This window comes from Mytilus galloprovincialis, chromosome 1 (genome assembly GCF_965363235.1).
Source record: "Mytilus galloprovincialis chromosome 1, xbMytGall1.hap1.1, whole genome shotgun sequence".
Taxonomy (NCBI): domain Eukaryota; kingdom Metazoa; phylum Mollusca; class Bivalvia; order Mytilida; family Mytilidae; genus Mytilus; species Mytilus galloprovincialis.
In genome coordinates this window covers 130,714,732-130,739,656 of record NC_134838.1, presented here as the reverse complement: position 1 = coordinate 130,739,656, position 24,925 = coordinate 130,714,732, and the positions used below count along the sequence as shown (strand labels likewise).

The 24,925-nt window shown below is 30.8% G+C and overlaps 3 protein-coding genes across 5 annotated transcripts in view; 2 read left to right on the top strand and 1 right to left on the bottom strand.

Moving 5' to 3' along the window:
- The window catches only part of LOC143059924 (acyl-protein thioesterase 2-like), a 147,947-nt gene that overhangs the window by 34,667 nt on the left and 88,355 nt on the right, over positions 1-24,925 (top strand). The window lies entirely within an intron of this gene.
- Positions 1-24,925, bottom strand: part of LOC143059853 (ribonucleases P/MRP protein subunit POP1-like) — an 88,159-nt gene that overhangs the window by 6,194 nt on the left and 57,040 nt on the right. The window lies entirely within an intron of this gene.
- On the top strand, positions 1,693-21,726 carry LOC143059687 (uncharacterized). Its single transcript, XM_076233232.1, has 2 exons — positions 1,693-1,909; positions 19,560-21,726. The coding sequence occupies exon 2, from the start codon at positions 19,563-19,565 to the stop codon at positions 21,246-21,248; it is 1,686 nt and encodes a 561-aa protein (XP_076089347.1). The 5' UTR covers positions 1,693-1,909; positions 19,560-19,562; the 3' UTR covers positions 21,249-21,726.

Sequence of the window (24,925 nt, the reverse complement as noted above, 5' to 3'; positions counted from 1 at the left end):
TACAATGCAAATTTGCAAATTGTGTGAAAAAAAATTGATAAAATTGCAAGATTCTGTTAACTATATATATTTTGTAGGTTACTTATTTTCAGGTATTTTAGTATTGTAGTTGATTTGTTTCCCTCAGTTTTAGTTTATAACCCGGATTTGTTTTCTCTCAATTGATTCATGACTTTTGAACAGCTGTATACTACTGTTGCCTTTATTTACACTTTAGTACACTTTAGGTGAACCTTTAACATTATTGTTCCACAAACTTAATTTCAACAGGCTAACAAAAATCTAGTGACCTTGTGTCTACAAAAAAAATCTAGTGACCTTGTGTCTACAAAAAAAATCTAGTGACCTAGTGTCTACAAAAATAAATCTAGTGACCTAGTGTCTACAAAAATAAATCTAGTGACCTAGTGTCTATAAAAAAAATCTAGTGACCTAGTGTCTACAAAAATAAATCTAGTGACCTAGTGTCTACAAAAATAAATCTAGTGACCTTGTGTCTACAAAAAAAATCTAGTGACCTAGTTAGTGTCTACAAAAATAAATCTAGTGACCTAGTGTCTACAAAAAAAATCTAGTGACCTAGTTAGTGTCTACAAAAATAAATCTAGTGACCTAGTGTCTACAAAAATAAATCTAGTGACCTAGTGTCTACAAAAATAAATCTAGTGACCTAGTGTCTACAAAATAATTCTAGAGACCTAGTGTCTACAAAATAAATCTAGTGACCTAGTGTCTACAAAATAAAACAGCTTTCCTCAATCCATAAAAAATATAAAATATACTTATATATTTTTTTTACACTAGAGTTACTCCCCTTGGAACACACATACCTTGATACCTGTGTAGTATCAGTTTTAGTTAAAGATTGTTTAAATGTTATTCTTTGTTGTATCTATGCTATTAATGATTATGTTCATAATTGAGCTTTCTTTAATAAAATATTTCGTATTTCGTATAAAATATAAGGATCATTGACATCTGTTTTGGTGCAAATTGGTTCAGTAGTTTCATGGTAGTTCTAATATCTTTGAAACAATGTAAAAATGGCAAAAGAAATACTCAATAACTTCTCAAGGAGTCATCCAATGTTTTGGTTGTATTGCCAGTTAAGAAGATCTACTATTGCTTATGATTTGTGCAGTTTACAGTTTCAATCTATCTGATAAAGCTTTTGAGATAATATACAACAAATGAATATCAGTAAAAAAAGGTCTTTTTAAAAAGGGCAAGAACTCCTTAGGGAGTCAGCCAATAGTTTCTGTAATATTTTAATTTTTGTTGTATTGCTTATCATTCACATTAACAGTTTAAACTTGATTAATATGATTTTTAAGATAACAGGCACAAACAGAAATTCATTTAAAATCATTTAAATAGCCATCTGATAATTTTGGTGAAAATAGAAAGTATTAAAATCTTAATATATAGATCTTTCCATTTCGAACATTTTTGTTCTGTCAGTATAATTTTCTTTACAGTATGGTTTTCACAATAGAAACAATATTTGCATTTTACCCTTTAAATGTTCTATTTTTAGCCATGGAGGCAATGTTTTTCAGGGACCAGAATAAAATTAAACTGGTATAATACTTTCGGAGGAGAAGATTTTTAAAAAGATTGTTTATGCATTTAAATTAACCATCAGAAATGATTTTGTATCTAGAACGATTGTTATATAGTCTAGCATAAAATTTAAATCTCTCTAAAAATAGTCAATTATTAACAACAGGTATCGATTTTACTTATTATTCCGGTCAGGTATATTCTGTGTCATTTAAATATTTAAATAACCCAAATCAGGTATAAACATGTCCTAATTACTTTCCTGGTTGGTCAGCAATTTGAGAAACAGCGAAGAAAATAAATTTCCAAAGTCTACACACAGCTGAAGTTATAACAACATCAAAAGGTACTTGTTGTAAAATTACTCTTTTCTTTAAATTTAAAACGAAAATCTTAACTATTCTATTCAATATTTTGGTTGGTATTAACTGCAGAAGGGTTCCCTGTGTTAAAGACTCCATAGAGCCTGTACTGCTCACCTTGTATCTGTGCCTAATATTAAGAATAACCCCTTTATCTCAATAAAACCTAATAAGGATGGACACCTCTGAGGAGCCAAACATTTCTACAATTAAACTTTTTTTCTTAACCTGATTTTTGGGTTTTAAAGACTGTAACAAAATAATTGGTGAAGAAAAAATCATTTGGTGGTGCACTTCTTTTTTTTGCTACGGCCCTTTGAAAATGCCCAATTTTGATGATTTTCCCATTTTTCATCGACTTTTACCTATTTTTGGGCTATTGTCGTAAAAAAAAATTAAAGTTCCACAATTAAACTTTTTTTCATACTTTCTATAAAGATGAAGTGGACCAATCTGAATAAATTTTACTTAAAAAAACTACAGGTAGGTGTTAATATAAGAAAGTTTTATCATATTTTGACGCTTTTTTGTGTAAAATTTACCATACTGTCAATTTTCTATTTTTTGTTATTTTTCTCAGTTTTAAGAATAAAATGCATATTATTTCAACTTTTTTGTTATAAATGATTGAAAACATACATATATAAGAAATTTGAAAAGACCAAAATGATATGGGATGTACATGACTCTTGTTAAATCATTTTTTGTATCCCTCACCCATTTTCTCAAATTTTGGCTAAAAATACTGACTTGATTGGTCGTAAAATTTGAAAACTGGATTACTCAAAAACCGTTCATTGTAAATACACAATTTTTTCACAGAGTTATGTTTGATTATAATATTTTAAAAATTCATTGATATTTTCCACTTGTATAAAATTTTTTGGAAATAATTCAAGAACGAGATTTCAACGAGACTGAACGAGACAGAAAAGTCAGAAGAATACATCCTTAAGCATTTTTAACTTTGTAACAATTTGCTCTACTTCAGATTGTTTTTAATTTTTATTATTTTTTAGTATTAATGCATGATTCTGTGGTCAAGTAAGCTGGATCATCAAACTTTAATTCCATAAAGGAGATAACAAGTGCTATTATCACAACAGTTTAAAAGCAACTGTCCCATTACATGATTTATTTATGTTTCTTTAATTAATTGCTATTGATAATTTTACCCCCTTCTTCTGTAGCATTTTGATTGGTTGCAGTGTGTTTATTTTGGCTCTATAAAAGATATCAAGACTGATTTCATTCCAATTAGCTTTGTTGTTTTAACTCTTTTTTTTACGAATATTGAGCTATGAATCAGTTACTACATGCAAACTTTGATACAATATTTATTAGTAAAAAGTAAAATAACAAAAATACTGAACTCCAAGGAAAATACCAAATGAAAGTTCCATATCAAATGGCCAAAGTCAAAAGCTTGAACATATCAAATGGATGGAAAACAACTGTCATATTAAAAAATAACTATATTTAAAGAGAAGTAAAAGATACTCAAGGGACATTCAGAAATCAGAAGTAGAAAACCAAGTGACAAAAAACTAGAGGCTCTAAAGAGCCTGTGTCGCTCACCTTGGTCTATGTGAATATTAAACAAAGGAAGCAGATGGATTCATGACAAAATTGTGTTTTGGTGATGGTGATGTGTTTGTACATCTTACTTTACTGAACATTCTTGCTACTTACAATTATCTCTATCTATAATGAACTTGGCCCAGTAGTTTCAGTGGAAAATGTTAGTTAAAATTTACAAATTTTATGAAAATTGTTAAAAATTGACTATAAAGGACAATAACTCCTTAGGGGTCAATTGACCATTTCCGTCATGTTGACTTATTTGTAAATCTTACTTTGCTTAACATTATTGATGTTTACAGTTTATCTCTATCTATAATAATATTCAAGATAATAACCAAAAACAGCAAAATTTCCTTAAAATTACCAATTCAGGGACAGCAACCCAACAACAGGTTGTCAGATTCATCTGAAAATTTCAGGGCAGATAGATCTTCACCTGATTAACAATTTTACCTCATGTCAAATTTGCTCTAAAGGCTGCGGTTTCAGAGTTATAAGCCAAAATCTACATTTCACCCCTTTGTTCTATTTTTAGCCATGGCGGCCATCTTGGTTGGTTGGCCAGGTCACGGGACACAATTTTTAAACTAGATACCCCAATGATGATTGTGGCCAAGTTTGGTTTAATTTGGCCCAGTAGTTTCAGAGGAGAAGATTTTTGTAAAAGATGACTAAGGTTTACGAAAAATGGTTAAAAATTGACTATAAAGGGCAATAACTCCTAAAGGGGTCAACAGACCATTTTGGTCATGTTGACTTATTTGTAGATCTTACTTTACTGAACATTATTGCTGGTTACAGTTTATCTCTATCTATGATAATATTCAAGATAATAACCAAAAACAGCAAAATTTCCTTAAAATTACCAATTCAGGGGCAGCAACCTATTAACAGGTTGTCCGATTCATCTGAAAATTTCAGGGCAGATAGATCTTGACCTGATTAACAATTTTCCCCATGTCAGATTTGCTCTAAATGCTTTGGTTTTTGAGTTATAAGCCAAAAACTGCATTTTACCCCTATGTTCTATTTTTAGCCATGGCGGCCATCTTGGTTGGTTGGCCGGGTCACCGGACACAATTTTTAAACTAGATACCCTAATAATGATTGTGGCCAAGTTTGGTAAAAATTGGCCCAGTAGTTTCAGAGGAGAAGATTTTTGTAAAAGCTAACGACGGACGACGACGACGACGGACGACGGACGACGGACGCCGGACGCCAAGTGATGAGAAAAGCTCACTTGGCCCTTCGGGCCAGGTGAGCTAAAAAAACATGACCAAAGGACAAAATGCAACATAGGAAACTAAAGACTTGGCAAATCCGACCCCACCAAAAACCGCAGATTATCTATGAATTGTTAACCATACTTTGGGTTTTCATCAAACTCACATTATAATTCATACAATCCAATTTACGAAAAACAAATAGGACAGACAAAAACCAACAACAACAACTGAATCACAGACTCCAGACTTGGGACAGGCACATAATGGATAAAAAAGAAGATGTGGTATGATGCCAATGAGACAGCTCTCACAAGAGACCAAATGACACAGAAATTAACAGCTATAGGTCACTGTACGGCCTTCAACAATGAGCAAAGCCCATACCGCATAGTCAGCTATAGAAGGCCCTGAAATAACTAATGTAAAACAAGAAAAACAAAAGAACTAATGACCTAATAAATGTACTAACAAGAATGTGTCCAAAGTACACGGATGCCCCACTTGCACTATCATTTTCTATGTTCAGTGGACCGTGAAATTGGAGTAAAAAAAACTCTAATTTGGCATTTAGATTAGAAAGATCATATCATAGGGAACATGTGTACTAAGTTTCAAGTTGATTGGACTTCAACTTCATCAAAAACTTCCTTGACCAAAAACTTTAACCTGAAGCGGGACAGACGGACGGACAGAGGAACCGTCGCACAGACCAGAAAACATAATGCCCCTCTACTATCGTAGGTGGGGCATAAAATTGAAAGAAAAAAACAAATATGTAACAAAGCAACAAATGACAATCACTGAATTACAGGCTTCTGACTTGGGACAGGCACATACATACCGAATGTGGCGGGATTAAACATGTTAGCGGGATCCCAAACCTTCCCTAACCTCGGAGGGTGTAACAGTACAACATAAGAACGAACTATAAAAATCAGTTGAAAAAGGCTTGACTCATCAGATAGATACAGATAAAAATACATATAACAAAAACATGTGGACGTGACTTTTTTTTTTTTTTATTTGTTTTTCAGTAGTCAGGCTTTTACAATCCCTTTACATCACCACCTGACTATGGTGTTAAGGGGTTTAATATATACAACAAAAAATTGACTACATTTTTTTTCTTCTACTGTGAATATATATTATTTGAATATTAACATTATAATAAAAAGGGGAAAAGAAAACACACACACATACACACACACATACACACACACATTCTCGCAATTGCATTAACAAAACATATATATCAACTTGTGTATTGCAAAGAAAAATGTTATCCTTGTAAAGAACTGCTCTTTATAAATTAAGTTTCATTTTTTTTTTATTTTATATGATTTGAATCAAAAATAATTATTACTAATCAGTAAAAATGTAATCTACTGGGGCCCAGAATTTTTGAAAATAAGGTGTGGTACCATTTTTCTTTGCTATATAATGTTCATTTTTCCTGATATTTTCTTATTTTTGCTAATAGTCCTATAATACTTGGTTTCTTTTCATACAACTTACATTTGTATATATAGTTCTTTGCAATAATAATGATCAAATTCAACAGTAAACTCTCATTTTGAAGACCAAGAAAAATATGCTTCTTAGATAATGTAAAGTTCACAAAATATCTTTTCAATTTTTGTGAAAAAGATTGCCATATAAAATGTGTTATTGGACATTCATAGAATAAATGCTCCATGGTTTCATCAGAAATCTTACAAAAAGTACAAAGCTTTGAATCTTTAAGTTTAACTTTATACAAGAAAGTATTTGTTGCAATTATTCTGTGTAAAAATTTGTATTGAAAAGTCCCTAAATAAGTGTCTTTACATGATTTTCTTAAAATAATATAATATTTTGACCAATCTGCAATTTCAATACCTAGTAATTGCTCCCATTGTAAGAACTTTTCTGTTGGCAGTTGCACATTTCTGTCAACAAGATCTTTGTATACAAACTTTGCCTTTTTGTTACACAATAATCTTTCCAAAAAATTATCAATACAGTTAAAAGTTTCAAAATTTACATGAGCAATGTTTTCTATAATATGTTCTCTCATATACTTTGGAATCTTTGCAATGAGACCATAATACTTTAAAAAATTATTTGTTTGAAGTCTTGGTCCTATCTGATCAAAATTACAAAAGTCCTTAGTCTCTAAGTTAATAAGGTCAAACAAAGACTGCACTCCCCTTCTCTGCCACTGAGTAAAGTACGGAAAATCTACTAGAGGTGCAAAATTTAAAATATCTAATGACAAAATATCTTGAACAGAGATATTGGTAGCAGGCCTTGCTACATGAAAGCTAAAAAATACATCCTTCCAAAAAGGATTGCTAAGACTATCAGAGATTTCTCTGAGTTTCTCCTTTTGAAAATGCAATACTCTTTCTCCACCATACTGTTCGAGGCTTTTTAATAACAATGATTGCCAACTACCATATAAATTGAATGAAAACCTCTTTATCCAGCCAATCTTAAGGTATATATTAAAATAATGGATATTAATCATATTTAAACCTCCTTGTGGAATATCTCCAATTACACAGTGTAGATACTATTCTGTACGCTATCCGGAAGTCGCGATTTTCGAAGCGAGAACTTTTTGGATAGTATGTGAAATTTGATGGATATACTGAATTTAACGGTAAGTGGATCATCTGTACATTGCTGAATGATTAATTCAGCTGACATCGATATTCTCAAATGGTTTAGAATTAAATTTAGCACATTCATTATTCGTATCTCTGTCTTAATCAATAGATTTTCAAGTGCATCACTAAGGACAATCAGTCTGTGAACCTAAAAACAATCTTTTTACCCTCTTAGTGTACAAATTAACGTAAATACCAGACTTAATTAACTAAATGAAATATATTTCAAGTGGTGGTAAAAGTTTCAACCAGATCTTTGAAGCCAGAAATAAGAAAATAACACTTGTTTGAATTTCTCACTGTACGATCAGTCTCGCTTGTATATTTTGAAACTGTATGATCAGTCGTTATTTCACTGTATTCTAGTAGTGATTTCAAAGTTATTTACGATACATTTAGAAGATGTCATTTTTCTAAATAATACAAATATATTTCAATAAATTCACATCCTGAAAACTTATATGAAACATGTTTAGCTTAATAGGGTGTACTCGACTTACTACATTCAGTATAAGGATGTTAAATGTTGTTAAAATCTTTATATAATTTCACTGTATTCTAGTAGTGATTTCAAAGTTATTTACGATACATTTAGAAGGTGTCATTTTTCGAAATAACACAAATATATTTCAATAAATTAACATCCTGAAAAAAACTTATATGAAACATTGAAGGCCGTACTTTAACCTATAATGGTTTAATTTTTAAATTGTTATTTGGATGGAGAGTTGTCTCATTGGCACTCACACCACATGTTGCTATATCTATTAGCTTAATAGGGTGTACTCGACTTACTACATTCAGTATAAGGATGTTTAAATGTTGTTACAACAAGAGGAAGGTTTGTTGTATGTATAAGTTTCAGAATTGTCCTCCTTTATACTTAAAATTGTACAAACGCACAGATTTAATTGTAATACAAAAATGCATGTATTTACACACATTCGAGGCCGTACTGTAGCCTATAATTGATCACAGTTACTTCACTTTGTTTTGGGAGTAGAGCTATTTCGGTGACACCCAATTGTACAACACTGCGGGGGTTTATAATGATAATGAAGTCCGTCTTTCCGTTCGTTCGTTGGACAGTTATACTATGTTTGGCCGGTTTTGTAAGTACATCTCCTCATTTACCACTTAATATACAATGGGGTTTCCAGCCATTTTTAAATGGAGAGAGGGTCCAATCCAGGAGAAAAGGGGATTTCAAATATATGTTCCCATACAAATGCATTGATAGTTAAAAAGGGTTTCAATCCGCTGGATCGCCTTTTTTTTTATCCGTCACTGATATGACTTAATTAATCTTTCCCGAATTCCTTATCATAAATTATAATGACTGTATTGTGCACCGTCTATTTCGAATTAAAGTAAACATCTTTTATGGGGGTTCTTTGTATAAGATACGGACTATGCATTATATGGGGCACCTATCAGGTTTTTCCAACACCACCTCCTAAACCAATTATAAAAGTTCTGAACTGAATTGCTCCATTTTTAATCAATTAATGCAAATATGCACCTTCTATTTCTATTTTTTGGTGAAAATATTTTTCATGTTTTTATATCTCAAATACGGACTTTGCCATAGTTTTATATTGGGCGTATCTATTTTATATCCACAAATTCCTTCAGACACTTAACTTTGTGAATCTTTTTTAGATTCTTTATCATTTAATTCAATTGTGCACCTCTTATTTTCATTTTTTTTTTAGAAAACTCACTGTTTTCTCCTTCCGTGATAAGGGCTTTTCCACTACCTTATTGGGTGGTACCCATTCACTATACGCAACTTTCCTAAACTTACCGTATATTAATAAAACTTTCTCAGATTCTTTATCAAATGATGCCACTCTGCACCTATATTTTAGTTGGTTTTTTTTTTTGGGGAGGGGGGGTATTTTTTCCAAAACATGGACTTCAGAAGCGGCGGGAGAATACTTTCGTTAATTCTTTTCTCAATACCTCAAGTTTTTAAACAAATCACTGCATGTTGTATTGAGTTGTAAATACTTAAATTTACATATATTACTTCAAAAAGAAGATGAAATATTATTGCCAATTGATTGCCAATTTAATTATACAACTTTATCTCCGCGTCTCAAATGTTCCCTGAATAAAATTATTCACATGAGACAAACCAACGACCATAAATTATATACAGCGAGGTAATACGTATTTGTTAGATCTGACCCACACACACACACACCAACACAAACACCGATACACACCAACAACCCTTTTAACCCTGCACAATTGAAATATGAAAAAAAACAAAAACGTTTAAATCCCTTTTAAATAAGCTGTACTCGCCAGACCGATAAAATGCCAAACTTAAAGCAAACAACATCGAACAAAAATGAAGACAAACCCAAGTCAAAGTGAACTGCAGTTCTTTAGCAGTTAATTAGCATTCACAGTTCCCACTTGACAGCAGTTATTTGGCAGTTTATTAGCATTCACAGTTCCCACTTGACAGCAGTTATTTGGCAGTTTATTAGCATTCACAGTTACCAAATATAAGGCAATGATTAATTTGCATAAAGGCATTCCAATAGCATTCCATAGCTGTTTCTAAGCAGTTTATTTAGCCTTCACAGTTCTTTGGCAGTTATTTTTAACGAAAAATTTAAATGAGATCTGAATATTCATGAGAACTGCTATAATAACAGCTATCAAATAATGAATATTCATGAGAACTGCTATAATAACAGCTGTCAATAATGAATATTCATGCCAACTGCTAAGTTTTACATCCTAATATGGTTTTATAAACTGCTAATAACTGCTGTGGAATGCTATCAGATCTGCCAAAAGTTGCAATACAAAGGCGACACATGAATACTGGTAATCAATATACAGTGTACAAGATATGAAAGCAAAAATTATTAAAATTCTCATATTTTACTGTAAGTCTTATGTGAAATTTCAAAAAGTTGTACTTAAACTTATATTTGTAATTAGAGCAGTAACTATACAATCTAATAACAGACTTAATTTTAAGGGAATGTAAAAAAAAAAAAAAGAGTAGCACTTACTTTAGCTGGTCTTAGACCCTTTATTAATTATCGGCCTAGCCAAGATCAGATGTGCATTTTGTGTTTCACATGAAGTCAAAAATGAGTATCACCTCAGGGAAAAACTCTTTTGATATTTTGGTTCAAAAATGGTTTTAATTATGAAAAATTGCTATCGTTAGGCTAACACTGGAAGCATTTATATAATTACATGCAGTTTTTGGAAGAAATATTTAATATTTTTATTAAATAAATGGTGTTTAAAAACTGTATAATTTTCTTTATTGGTTGGCTTCAAGACATGGTCACCAGTGTCAGATTTTTGGTCAATGACAAAGACAACAAAATATGTTTAGAATTATTGAATATCAAACATTTTAATTGAAAAAAAAAATGACAAGAACATGTTTAACTCACAGTTATTTCAAACAACAGTAGCTTTCTTTGATCATTAATCTTATCTGATAAAACTGTATCTAAAATTATCTATAAATAACAAAACTTCCAAAAAAACCCTTTCTTTTGGTGTATAGAACATTAAAATAACTTGATGCATATTCTTACAATAAACAATCAAACTTAGCAATACAATTTATATGTTTTGTCTACGGACAAGACATTGTATTCATATGTAATGAAATGCATTATTAAAACCTAATTTTGATACAGCTGAAAGTGTTCTCTTAAAAAAAAAACCATACATTTTATCAGGTTTACCTATCAAATGATGCTTAACTTCGAGGAAAATGGAAACAAATACATTTTGATAATGTCTACGGACAAGACATTTTATTGATATTCAATTAAATGCTTTCAAAGATGATTGTTAAAGTTAAGATTAAAAGTTACTATTTAAATTTTAAGCTGTGTTTTTTAAATTTTGGAAAATACAAAAATGTACCCATAATTCTTTACATATCTCAATAATTTATTGATTAAGCCAAACTGAAGACACATTCTTTTAACTGAAATCCATATATCTGACTGTTTAAAACAATCAAACTATTATTAAAACTCAATTTTGACATAGTTGAATGTGTTCTCTTAAAAGAATAACATACATTTTACCTATCAAATTAGGCTGAAATCAAGGAAATTGGATACAAATATATTGTGGTAATGTCTACGGACAAGACAATTTCAGTTAAAAAAAAAATCTGTTAGAATTAATTGTGACTATATTCATGTTGAAAATACTGAGTTTTAATTTGAAAAGATAACTTTCATCACCTATAAATAAGATTTAAGTTCCATAGCAGACAAATAATTGAATTTAATACTTGTTATGTACAAGTGTCTTGTCCGTAGACACTTCCTCATCTGCTGTTAATACTGAAATGCAAAAGATAAAGTTAGAGAGAGAGAAATACTTTTTCTTCATTTGATTTAGTTAATCTTTTAAGGTATGCATCAACTGGAATAAACAATATTGAAGTAAAATAAGGTATGCTTTTTATGACTGATAATCTGACACTTTTTAAAATCCACTCCGTAAAGTTATTTTACAAAAATTGAGAACACTTAAATTACCATTCATTTATTAAAAATAAGATATTTCTAAGTTTAAACAACACATAGGACTAATTAAGACCCATAAAGCCAAGCAATATTGATAAAAAGACATGTCTACGGACAAGACATGTGTCTACGGACAAGACATTCTGACATATTTTTGAATTTTTTCCTCTATTAATAGATGGTAGAAAAAAATGTTAGTAGTGTTTTCATATCTACAAAAGAACAGGAACTTAGCAATGCAACATAAATGTAATTATGCTTCCAGTTTACTAGGGAATGCATGTCTACGGACAAGACATTTTTTCACTTTATTTGTATATCCAACTTTGATGGCATATATCTCCAGCTAGGGTACTGCAATTTTGATAAATGAGGTAGTTTCTGGTAATGTATATACTAGAAGAGAAAATAAAAGACATAATAGCATAAATTTAATTTATTTTTCTCTTTTATCACTACACTGAGCAAGCTAAAAACAAAAGTACAAAATTGCATAACGAGCGCTTAGTATTCAACTTTTTATCATAACTTTGTAACCACTGAAGATTTTTTGTTGCAACAACCAGTAAAAGAAAGAAGAATAAATTGTCTATAACAGTGAACCAATAATGTAGTTCAAATTAAGTTCAATTATTAACTATCAATTGATAAAAAAAGGTAAATTTTAAATGAAACAACATAACGTGTAATTTTGCCTATTTTCAGCGTGTATTTTAGTGTTTTTTTTCAAAACGGTTACACCTATACATGATATTTGATATTCATTGTGAAACCCTACATCCTCTTCTTCAGTTCAAAGATGTATTACTTATGTAAAGTTTATCTTCTTGTCTTTACAAGCCTATAACATAGACCCAATATGAAATGCACATCTGATCTTGGCTAGGCCGTATATAAGTGGCCGTCATGATATAGGAAAAATTTAAAAAAGCACTTTTATTATCAAAACGTTTAAAAAAGCAACTTATTTAAGAGCTATTACTGCTAAGAGGCTTATCACTACCTTGACTAAGTGATTTTCAAATAAGAAGTTATTTCATTGTTATCATTATTTTATTACCAAACATGCCAAATGTACTGTTTTTATTCTATTAAATGTGGACCAAAAGACAACAGTTATATCCTCTTTCTCTTTTGGAATTTTAAACAAATAAATTCTTGATACATGTAATATATATTATGTTTCTTTTTTCTGAAACAAACTAAAGTAAAATTATATATTATAAATTAATTTCATTAAATTGATTGTTTGGACAATTTTAACCAATCAGCTATTTGCAGTCTAGGTTTACCTATGAATCCCCTCCCCCTTTTTTCAACTCTCGAATATGATTAGATTTGTTTTTTAACAAAATAATAGATTAAAATAATCATATCAATTTTTTTCAAATAACATCTTGAACTGTAAGTATATATATGCTAGTATTCTAATACAAGCCTGTCAACATATCAGATATTCTATTTAAGTAAACAACTATCCCCCCTTTTTGTGGGCTTTCTGTATGATTTCTGTTTCCTCCAACAAAGTTATGTCAGAATATACACAAGCATTAACTGTAACTTTCAACTTACTGTACTGCAGGTGTGTAAAAGTATTCAATTCATCCAAAATTAAGCTTATAAATGACAAAAATACAGTTTTTCACTAGCAAGTATTTCCACACAACATGGAGCCAAAATGCACATTTGAAAATGATCAAATTATCTTCAAATAAATGTTTAACTTCAAGCCGAAAACATAGCCAGATCCAAGCATTTTTATAACAAAGATTAATAGGTCAACTGCTATCGAACTGCTGTCATAACTGTTGTCCTGACTGCTAAGAGGAATGCTAAGATGAATGCTAAGACGAACGCTAAGTCGAATGCTAAGATGAATGCTAAGACGAATGCTAAGCTGAATGCTAAGAAATGGTGAAATGTTGCAGTTTTTCAAACTTCTATTAGATTGAATGCTTAGAACAGCTAAAGGACTGCTAAAAATATGAAGAACTGGCAAATAACAGCTAAAAAACAGCTAATAATAGCAGTTCAGTTTGACTTGGGAAATCACAAATATTCAAAACGACAACGCAGTGAAGCAGTGATATAACTTAGGAAGCTACCATTTGATTTTTAGGGTGGGGGGGCTAGGATGAAAAATTGTTTCCTGCTTTTTTTTTAATTTGTAATCTCTATCCTGCCTTTTTATTTTTCAGTCTATTCGGTCCTGCCTTTTTTTCTTAGCTTATCCTGACTTTTTTACAACAAATGTCATCCTGCCTTTTTTTTTCCAAGTTACTCATCCTGCCTTTTTTTTTACGACCATTGGTTGACGACCTAAATTATCCCATTGACTGGGACAGATTAGGTGAACGTTTGTTGGTAACAATCACTGCTCACTATGTACTTGTTAAAGACACTGAATCTGTGGGGTCACATAAGGTTCTCAACACCTAAATAAAGTAATTCGAAAAACTAATCCGGAATAATACGATGTGTTGATTTATATCAATAATATAAATCAAAACATAAAGGTTATTCCTGAATAATTTTTCGAATTATTTTATTATTAAAGGCGTTAAGAACCTATGGTGACCCCACAGTTTAAATTATATAATAAGTAAGAAGTGAGCAATGGTCGTTACCGACAAACGTTCACTTGATCTGTCCTGCCTTTTTATTTTTCACTCTATTCGGTCCTGCCTTTTTTTTATTAGTTTATCCTGACTTTTTTTACCTAAATTGTCATCCTGCCTTTTTTTTTTTGCAAAGTGTCGCATCCTGCCTTTTTTTTTACTCAAAACTCCTGTCCTGCCTATTTGTTTCAAATTTCATCCTAGCCCCCCCATAAAAATCAAATGGTAGCTCCCTAAAAGGTTATTTGTTTTGTACTACGAGAGCAAAATTGTCCATCGATTTCACTTTTTTCTATGAAGTTGGTATGATGCACACGTATATTTTATATTCTACTGCATGTTTTTGTTAAAGTTACACATATTTATGATGCTTTACATACCTTGAAGATGTTCAAAGCACTTTATAGATATAGGTGTAAACAAATGATGAGAAAAGTCACCGTAGGCAAAACCGTCCTGTTAGCCAGTTGGTAGTCATCGCTTCGAAAATCGCGACTTCCGGATAGCGTACAGAATAGTATCTACACTGTGAATTAAAGTACTTCGTCTAATTCGATCAGGTTTTCCATTCCATATGAATTGAAAGAATAAAGTATTCAATTCATTTAATTTTGACTCTGGCAAGTTGGGTAGTGCAGTCAACAGGTGAATTAATTTTGGAAGTGCCAAAGTCTTAATAACAGTAATCTTTCCCATTAGGGTTAATTTTCTATGTTGCCAACTCTTAAGAATGCCTGACACTTCCTTTATCTTTTTGGAGAAATTAATTTCTGGCATACTGTCAAGATCTAAAGAGAATTCAATTCCCAAAAGCTTAAAATTTGAAGAGCACCACTGAAGTTTTAAATCAGGACAAAGAATCAGATCTGAATACTTTTTATTCCCAACCCACACAGCTTTAGTTTTAGAAGAATTAATTTTTAACCCAGATACTTTTTGGAAAGTGTCAAAACAATTTAAAGTCTCTCTCAAAGATGTTTCAGTTCCATCTAAAACAAGGAAAGTGTCATCAGCATATTGACTCAAAAGGGATTCATTTTCATGAAAAAAAGTTCCCTCTATTTTAGGGCTTGACCTTATTTTCATAGAAAGTAGCTCAACGCCTATAATAAAAAGGTAAGGGGAGAGGGGGTCACCTTGTCTACAGCTTCTCTCCAAATTAAAGAAGCTTGAAAGATGGCCATTATTTATAACACAACTTGATGCTTTCAAATAAAATACTTCAAACCATTTGCATATAGATGGTCCAAAATTGAAACTCTTCAATGCTTTTTTCAAAAAAGACCATTCAATAGAGTCAAAAGCCTTTTCAAAATCTACTAGTAGTAAAAGACCAGTTTTGTTATGTTTTTCTAAATAGTACATCAAATCATACAATAAACGTGTATTCTCACCCATAAATCTATCCTTTATAAAGCCTTTCTGACAGTCACTGATAATAGATGGTAAAACAGGTTTTATTCTATTAGCAATCACAGCAGAAGCAATCTTGGTGTCAGTATTCATAAGGCTAATTGGGCGCCAATTAGCTAAATAACGTCTATCTTTATCTTCTTTTGGAATACATGTAATGACACTTTGATACTGAAATTTAGAAAATTCCCCATTTTCATAGCCAAAATGTAAAGATCTAAAAAGAAAAGGTCCAATATCTCGCCAAAAGACTTTGTAAAATTCTACAGTATTCCCATCTGAGCCTGGACTCTTTCCATTTGACATAGATTTAAGTGATTCTGCACATTCTTTAAAAGAAATATTACCCTCACACAAATCCTTCTCATCTTCTGTGAGTTTAACATTGTGCTTGAAAAAGGATTCATCATCACATTCCAGATTTTTACTTGAGTATAATGTTTTAAAAAAATTCATTTCTTCTTGTAAAACTCTAGATTGATCTGAGATATGTTTTCCTTTTTCGTCTATGAGCTCAGTTATCGTTTTTTTAATAAAATTTTTCTTTTCCAATTTACAAAAAAACTCTGAACACTTTTCCCCATTCTCTTGCCAGTTAGCGTGGGATCTTAAAAAAACACCTTCAATTTTTTTTTCTCTAATATTTTCTAATTCTAACTTTTTCTGGTTTAAAGCTGCATGAATTTGACCATCAGGAGATATGTTCATACAATTTTCCAAATTTTGAATGTCATTTTCAAGTAAAAGTGTTGCAGCTTTTTCCTCTCTCGCTTTTTGAATACTGTAACCAATAGTCAAAGATCTAATTTTCATTTTTATCAACTCAAAAAATACTTGATCATTGCATGAGAGTTTAACATTTAAAGGATCATCTATGTTGCCTGATTCATAATATTCTAAAATACTCTCATTTATACATGTTTTAACTTTTTTGATATAGTCTAAATCTCGTAACAGTTGGGAGTTAAATTTCCAATATCCCTTTCCCCGCTTTGCTAAACTGGCAGAAAAGGTGAAAGTAATAGCAGAATGATCTGTCTTATACCCAGGAATAATGCTAGTATTTTTCATGAGTGAAAACAGATCCTCTGTGACTAGAAAAAAATCAAGCCGACTTTGTTTTATGGGTGAGCATTGACGCCATGTATATTTTCTATCGTTTGGATAACAAGTTCGCCAAGGATCTAATAACTCAAGACTTTCTACTATTTCTTCAATCTTTTTTCGTGAGTTTGGGTTTCTATTATGAATAATATTGTAAGTGTCTATGTTTGTATCTTGTACAACATTCCAGTCCCCACATAATAAAAAGCTAGTATTTGAAAATGTTGCCATTTTCTTATATATGTCATTAAAAAATGAAGGTTCATCAGTATTAAATCCATACAAACAAACAAAAGTAATGCGTTGACTTGACTGGGTACTTGTACATCCCAACAACAAAAAGACACTAAGTACAGATATGAGAGTACTCACAGTTATTGACAGCTAGTTCAAAGCCAGTAACAACTAATATAAAAATTCATACATCTAAGGCTAAATTATCAATCAGTACACATCCAACATTCAATGGATTTAGTGTAAAGACATCATAAACAGTCAGAGAACAACATGACCTTGTGCAATGCCAAGATACAGGAGTCGTCAGATTGTAGATCCATAAAAGTGCATATGTATCATATAACAATAATATTTAGTTTGCTTTTAATTTACTGATAACAAAATTAATATTAATACCAATAAAAACAATATTCAAAGATCTAATGACAGTGTTGAATTGATAACCTTTTAGAAAAAATTATTTAAAGGATAGATCATTTTTACCAGGATCATTTCTCAATTTCCAGCATGGTAAACAACATCTCTGTAAAAATGAGGATGTGGCAGGTTTAAACCAGGTTTGTGAGTGCTCAACCCTCCCGTAACCTGGGAGAACAGTGAAATATCACACAACATTAATGACACCAACATTGATTATATATGTGGTATGATTGCTAATGAAACAACTCTTCACAAGAGACCGACTGACACAAAAATTAACAACTATATGTCACATTATGGCCTTCGGTAATAAGCAAAGCCCATACTGCATAGTCAGCTATAAAAGGCCCCAAAATGACAAATGTAAAACAATTCAAATGTGTTAACAATAAATTATATTGTGTCTCTTCCTCAACTTTAGGAAGTTACGAGTTGTAAGATTATTCATTTGTAAAACCTGTTTTAATTAGTTCATCATTCAGGATTTCTTCAACAATTTTTCCAACCTAAAAGGATTTATCAGTGTTATATTTTACTAAAGTATCCATCACAAGGGACTGCACATCCAATGCAAATATACGTCATTACGCAACCAGATTTATCAGTTAAAACCAAAAGAACAATAATAAAAACTGTGTATATATCTGTCAGCAGTAGATAAAGAGTTGAGAATATGTTTATGCAAAATATCTATGAGTTTAACTGGTTCATATCTAAATTAACTTGCTTTATACACAAAATTACTCAAAAATTTAGGGTGAGATATCCAATTTCAAACAAGAATCTACCGGTTCAGCCAAACTTTCCTTATCAAATCTTTGTATGTACAAAAGCCTTAGTAAAGGTTTTTAATTAATTTGTGGTAACAAAATCCCTGACTTAATAATTTACCAGTTACAAGTAAATTTCGTTCACTGATATCTAAAATGTGACTACAGACATTGGCAGAGCAACAAGTTATGAAATATACATATCATAAGAAGAGACCAAAAGAACATGCATTACCTTCTAAAAAGGGGAAGTTATCTATCGATGAAAAATAAGCTCTTTTGTTGTAAATTCTTGTACACAGATTCTAGTGAGAAACTGAAATATTTCAATCTAGAAAGGGACAATTATTGCTGTATGTATAAGATTTATGTAAAGTTACCTTTGGTAAATTTCTGCAGTAAAATTACCGGTATAAAATTCCTGATTATTTTAAGCAAAATATCATTATTGTTAAACCATGAATCATGAAGGTGACCACAGTAAGTGATTTTAAAATTATCAATTAAATGTAATTAAAAATGGATCTTCATTTGGTGCCCATAGGAATACTTACAACCTTTAATGCCAAAACGTACATAGATATTGTCCAGGAGAAAATTTACAGCTATAATCATCTCATTACAGTTCGAGTAAGTGTAACCAGCTTATTTTTCCTTTTCTTCTTTTTCCTTACAGTAGAATGCTTTACCAGTTGAAGCAAATAAATTTGAAATCCAAATTTTCATTAAGCTTGTCAGAGGTCGTCTTCAGATATATAGTAAGATTGAAATTTAGTATATATATACAGTTTAGTATGACGTCCATTATCACTGAACTATTACATGTATACATTTTTGTTTAGGGGCCACCTGAAGCACGCCTCCAGGTGTGGGATTTTCTCACTGCATTCACTCGGAAGACCCATTGGTGGCCTTTGGCTGTTATCTGCTCTTTGGTCAGGTTGTTGTCGCTTTGACACATTCCCCATTTCCATTCTCAAGTTTATAATACATTTGTCTATTGTTGTAGCTAGTATGTTGAACAATTTGGACCTTGACAAATAGGTTAAATAACTTTACATCTTGTTTATATTCAGGTCATGGCATCTAGTAAGCCTATACAGTGTGGACCTTGTCAAGAAGGAAAAGTAAACACTAAAGCTGACATCTGGTGTTACAACTGTGAAGAAGGATTATGTTCAACATGTTCCAGTCATCACAAAAGATTCAAAGGAACACGTGATCATAAAACTATTGATATCAAAAGTTATAAACCATCTATCAAGGCTATCAATACAGAATGTGACAAACATGGTCAACAGCTTAACTTGTATTGCCCTAGTCATTTAATGCCTTGCTGTGATGAATGTGTTTCCACAAATCATTCTAAATGTACGGGAATAAAGAGTTTAGCTAGTGTGGTGGAGAAAACAAAAATTGAAAAGTCCACACAATCTGTACAAAAACAAATTGACTCTATAAAGCATTTCCTAGATAAATTGATTAACAACAAATCAAAAAACATTAAAAGGTGTGAAAAAGAAAATGATAACATAAAAGAATTAATTTTTAAAATTCGCAAGGACATAAATAAACATTTAACCCACCTAGAGAAGAAATTATGCAATGAGGCAGATACTATCTGGAATCAGGAAAAATCAAAAGCAAAAGATTTAATAACTGAAATTGAAGGAAAACAGAAAAACTTCAAGGAAATGCAAGACCACTTACATACAGTCATACCACACACTTCAAAACTCCAATCATTTCTAGGAGTACATCAGATTGAACAACAAGTACACCAATGTCAAAGATATGTTGATGATCTGGAAAAAGATGACAGGGCAAAAGAATTCAGCATCAAATTGATGCAAAATAATGAAATAGAAAAGATACTGAGCAAGTTAGGATCACTAGAATCCCTAGGAGAAGTGATTGTTGATAAAACAGAAATAGCCTTGAATAGAGAAACGAGTGTAAAGAAGAAGGCACAAGTACAGTCAAGAGTACAATCAAACATAACGAACATGACCATGAATATAGAGACAAAGATAGAGATCAACATGAAGAAGGTCATTAGTGACATGATTTGTCTGATGGATGGAAGAGTTATAGTAGTGGAACAGTGGGGTAAAGTTAACCTACTTACTTCTGATGGTAAACTACAGAAACAACTACCTATACCTGGTAGAGCCTGTAGAGCCTGGGGTGTTACACAGATCAATCAGAACACTATAGCCATAACTTATCCTGGTGATAAAGTCATTAAGATCTTCAATATGGAGAATGAAACAGTTACCAAAGTTATCACATTAGACAAATACTGCTATGGTTTATCATTCTCCAATGGTTCTATGGCTGTAGGTTTAAGTAATGATGAAATCCGTATTATAGACTTGGAAGGAAATACACTGAAGTCCATACAAGTTGAGAGTAAATCATACCTGTCTTACCTTGTTTACTGTAATGACAGAGTAATCTATAGTGACTTTGGTGGTAAAGCAGTATACTGTTATGATGAATCAAGTAAACAGATCTGGAGATATACACAGGATTTACAGGGACCAGAAGGACTTTGTAAAGATACTTATGGTAACATTATTGTAGCAGACTTCTCAGAGAGAATAATAGTAATATCAAAAGATGGACAGGATAGTAAAGTACTGATCAGTAAAGAGGATGGACTGGAGAAGCCTAGGTGTATTTGTTTTAAACATAATGAGTCATCAGGTTATATTTGTGATGCCTATGGCACATACTTGACAAAATTCAATTTATCTTCTTAATAAGATATGCACAGCAATCAGTAATTTTGGACCATCCAGTAAAATCAACTTATAGTTTAAATTAAAATTAGAATAAATTTTTATTAAAAGTAGAAATTTATTAACAAGGTATTATACCATTTACTTTTGTTCCATTATGATGACATATAACATATAAAGAACTCGAGTATTTGAACCGATCTTAACATTTAATTACCATCTACTGAAATATCTTGCAAAGTCCTGTGACTAAACCTATTTATGATTTATAAGTACAGTACAGGAGATTATGTGATGTAAGTTTGTGATATAAATATGCAATGAACAATGACTTTTTACAGACTATAGTATATTGTACTATTCTTTATTTGATGAACTTTTATGATACACATTTATGCATTGTACTATGACTTTTATATATTCCACTACTCTTCATTTGATGTAATTTTGTGATATACATTTATGTATTGTACTGTATCAAAATAATATATGATAAGATTGTCGCCCAATGAAACAACTATCAAATAGAGACCAAATAAGGTAGATGTAAGCAACTATAGGCAACCATACGACCTTGAACAATAAGCAAATAAAAGTCCAAGACATGACAAAATATAAAATGATCTAAACAGAAAACTAATGTAATAGAAAAAAGACCTGATGTGTCTTTGTATATTTATAATCTTTACCTTGGAGTTCAGTATTTTTGTTATTTTACTTTTTACCCTTAAGCATAGCTATGACTCCTTGTCAAGGTTTCACTTTAGTTTTGTTCCCTATTGTTTCATTTGATCTTTAAAATTTCTGATTTTCAAATATATTTGCCTTGAGCGTCTAAATGTACATTTAGTGCAGTAAAATGAATGTTATTATGCATTGAACTGTTATGTACTGACAGTACTGTACTGTATAAAAATAATGATGTGATATGCTTGTCAACGAGAAAACATTCCATCAGACCCAAAAGAATGTTGATATTAGCAATAATCACTATTTTATGAAATTTTCCTTCGATTTTACTGACTAATAACTATAGGTCACTATATATTAATTGATGTGAAAACTATAAACCAACATGAAAATACAGCAAACAGAAACTAACTACAAAACACTGAAAAACAAGTTCCAAACTTTGGACAGGCACATGCACATAAACAACCAAATGGTCAAAATAATTCCCAAATTTAAAATTCCTGATTATTCCACATTTTAATCACTGTATCATGTCATTGTCATCCAGTGTTTATTATATGTAAGCTAATTTCTATGTTGCCTAATCTACATACGACAACTCTTAATTTCCTAGAAAAATTTTTTTAAAGACTTTAGTCAGTGGTAATTTTTGTTCACTGTTTACTATTTGTAAATACTCTTAATTAGTTTTCACATCTTCCATAAATCAATCCATTTTTTTTTGTATCTTTGATAATACTTTATTGATAGTTTGACATTTGTTAGTGGATACATCAAATATTGGTACCTTATCCCGGCCTCGTTAATCGTTAGTAGCATATAGTCAATTTAGTTAGTATAGGTTAGTTTATTTAACTGTAATATATACATTTATAAATCATTGTAAATTATATTATATCCAACTAAAACATTATCAATATAGAATGATCAATAAATCAAGAACAAACAAAAAAAAATCACAGAAATTTGGAATTTTTGAAAAAGCAATAAAAAAAAATAAAAAAAATAATAAATATATTTTACTTACAGCATTCATAATATAGCTTGCAGGATTTATTTATTCAAATATTTGCGTACATGCAATAACTTAGAGGAACATACATGTAGTTATAAACATAGACACAACATCAAGCATCTATATAAACCAACATAAATCATAACATAGGTGGTGATGTGGATAAGGTAAGAAATGTACATAAAAATAATTCTGGTACATGATGTACCAATTTTTTGATAATCAACCTAGTCTTCTAAAATTGGAAGCCAGGGGTCCCAGCAGATATTGGCCATATGAAAAGATTTTCTTTTAAAAAATAAATTCTTTTTTAGTGCCAGAGATTCTTTGAGGTAGTTTTTAAGTCCTGTATAATTTACCTTTTAGTTTTGTTCTGTAAATATAATTTACCTTTTAGTTTTGTTCTGTTAATATAATTTACCTTTTAGTTTTGTTCTGTAAATATAATTTACCTTTTAGTTTTGTTCTGTAAATATAATTTACCTTTTAGTTTTGTTCTGTAAATATAGAATTTTGTCAGGAGTATTATTAAGTTTTTATCATATTATTTCCGTTGTTACCTAAATTTCCAAATAAAATAATATCTATATTAAACGGAATCAATATTTGTGTTTGGTTATAAATCCAATCACCAAGTTCAATCCATAAATCTGAAGTTTTATGGCATGTCCAAAATATGTGCTCAATATCTTCAATAGCTTCATAACAGAAAGTACATTTATCTGATTGTTTTATTTGAATTTTAAATAAAAATTCATTTGTGCCTATGATTCTGTGCACTATTCTGATCTGGAACCAATGAAGTTTAGAGCTTTTTGTGGTGAAGAAAGACATATTATGCACTTTTTTCCAATCAAATTTTTTGTTTAATCTTAGAGACCATGTATCTTCACAACTAGGCCTTGTACTACTTTTTTCCAAGAAAACATTATACATATCTTTTGACCCTTTATTTGACAAAAAAAAATGTTCTAATATTATTTGGTAGAATTGGTCCATGAACTTTATAAAGATTTTCTATAGAGATATTATGTTTAAGAGAATTTTGATATGATTTTATTGCTGATATAACTCCATTATAAACTAGAAAGTTAGATTTAATTTCATAATTATTTTTGCATTGCTCAAACGACATTAATTTACCCTCATTATCTACCAGATCATTAATCAACAAAATACCGTTATCAGCCCAGTCTTTATAGAACACAGATCTGCTACCTATTTTAATATTTCCATTATTCCAAAGTGAATCTGTTAAAAATTCTTCTTCATTTTTTGGTTTAAGTTTACTTTGCATTTCTGTCCATGCTTTAAAAACCTCTTTCCAAAAGGGGTGTTTACATTTGTTTGGTGGGCCTAGAAATACTAGATTTTCAATATCAATATTTTATGTGCTTTCTATAAGCTTTTTGAGTTTTGTATTGTTTTTAGCAACCGTCGGACCCACGTTAATTTTAACACTTTTATATATTCTTCAATATCTAATATTTTCAGCCCCCCAAATTTATGTTCCAGACATAATATTTCTCTTTTAATCTTGTCAGGCTTGTTTTCCCAAATAAATGAATATATTGTACGAATAAGTTGTTAAAGAGTAGTATTGCATGGTGTTGGTGATGTTAAAAACAGATGATTTAATTTTGAAATAATTAGTGTCTTTCCCACTGGAGTAGGTGTTTGTCTAGACCAAATATTGATTATATTTTCAATTTCTTTTATTTTAGGATAATAATACAAAAACAATTTTGATATTTTATTCAATTTTGTTTTCTTCCGCTAGTTAGATACAAATATTGCTGTGACTTGACTGTAAGTGTTGCTCTCCACCTATTGCAGTAAATTCAAAATTCTGACAAAATTTCAATTTGTTTTTATCAAACCAAACTGTTCATCTGGTTAGAAATTTTAACAAACTGCTGTACACAGTCAGGTAATGAATGTGCACGGTGATGAAATAAAGCTTACTTAATATAATCCTATTAGACTTTAA

Bases quoted from the DNA above. Each gene is read 5' to 3' on its own strand.
- LOC143059687 (XM_076233232.1), top strand. From the start codon at position 19,563: ATGGCATCTAGTAAGCCTATACAGTGTGGACCTTGTCAAGAAGGAAAA.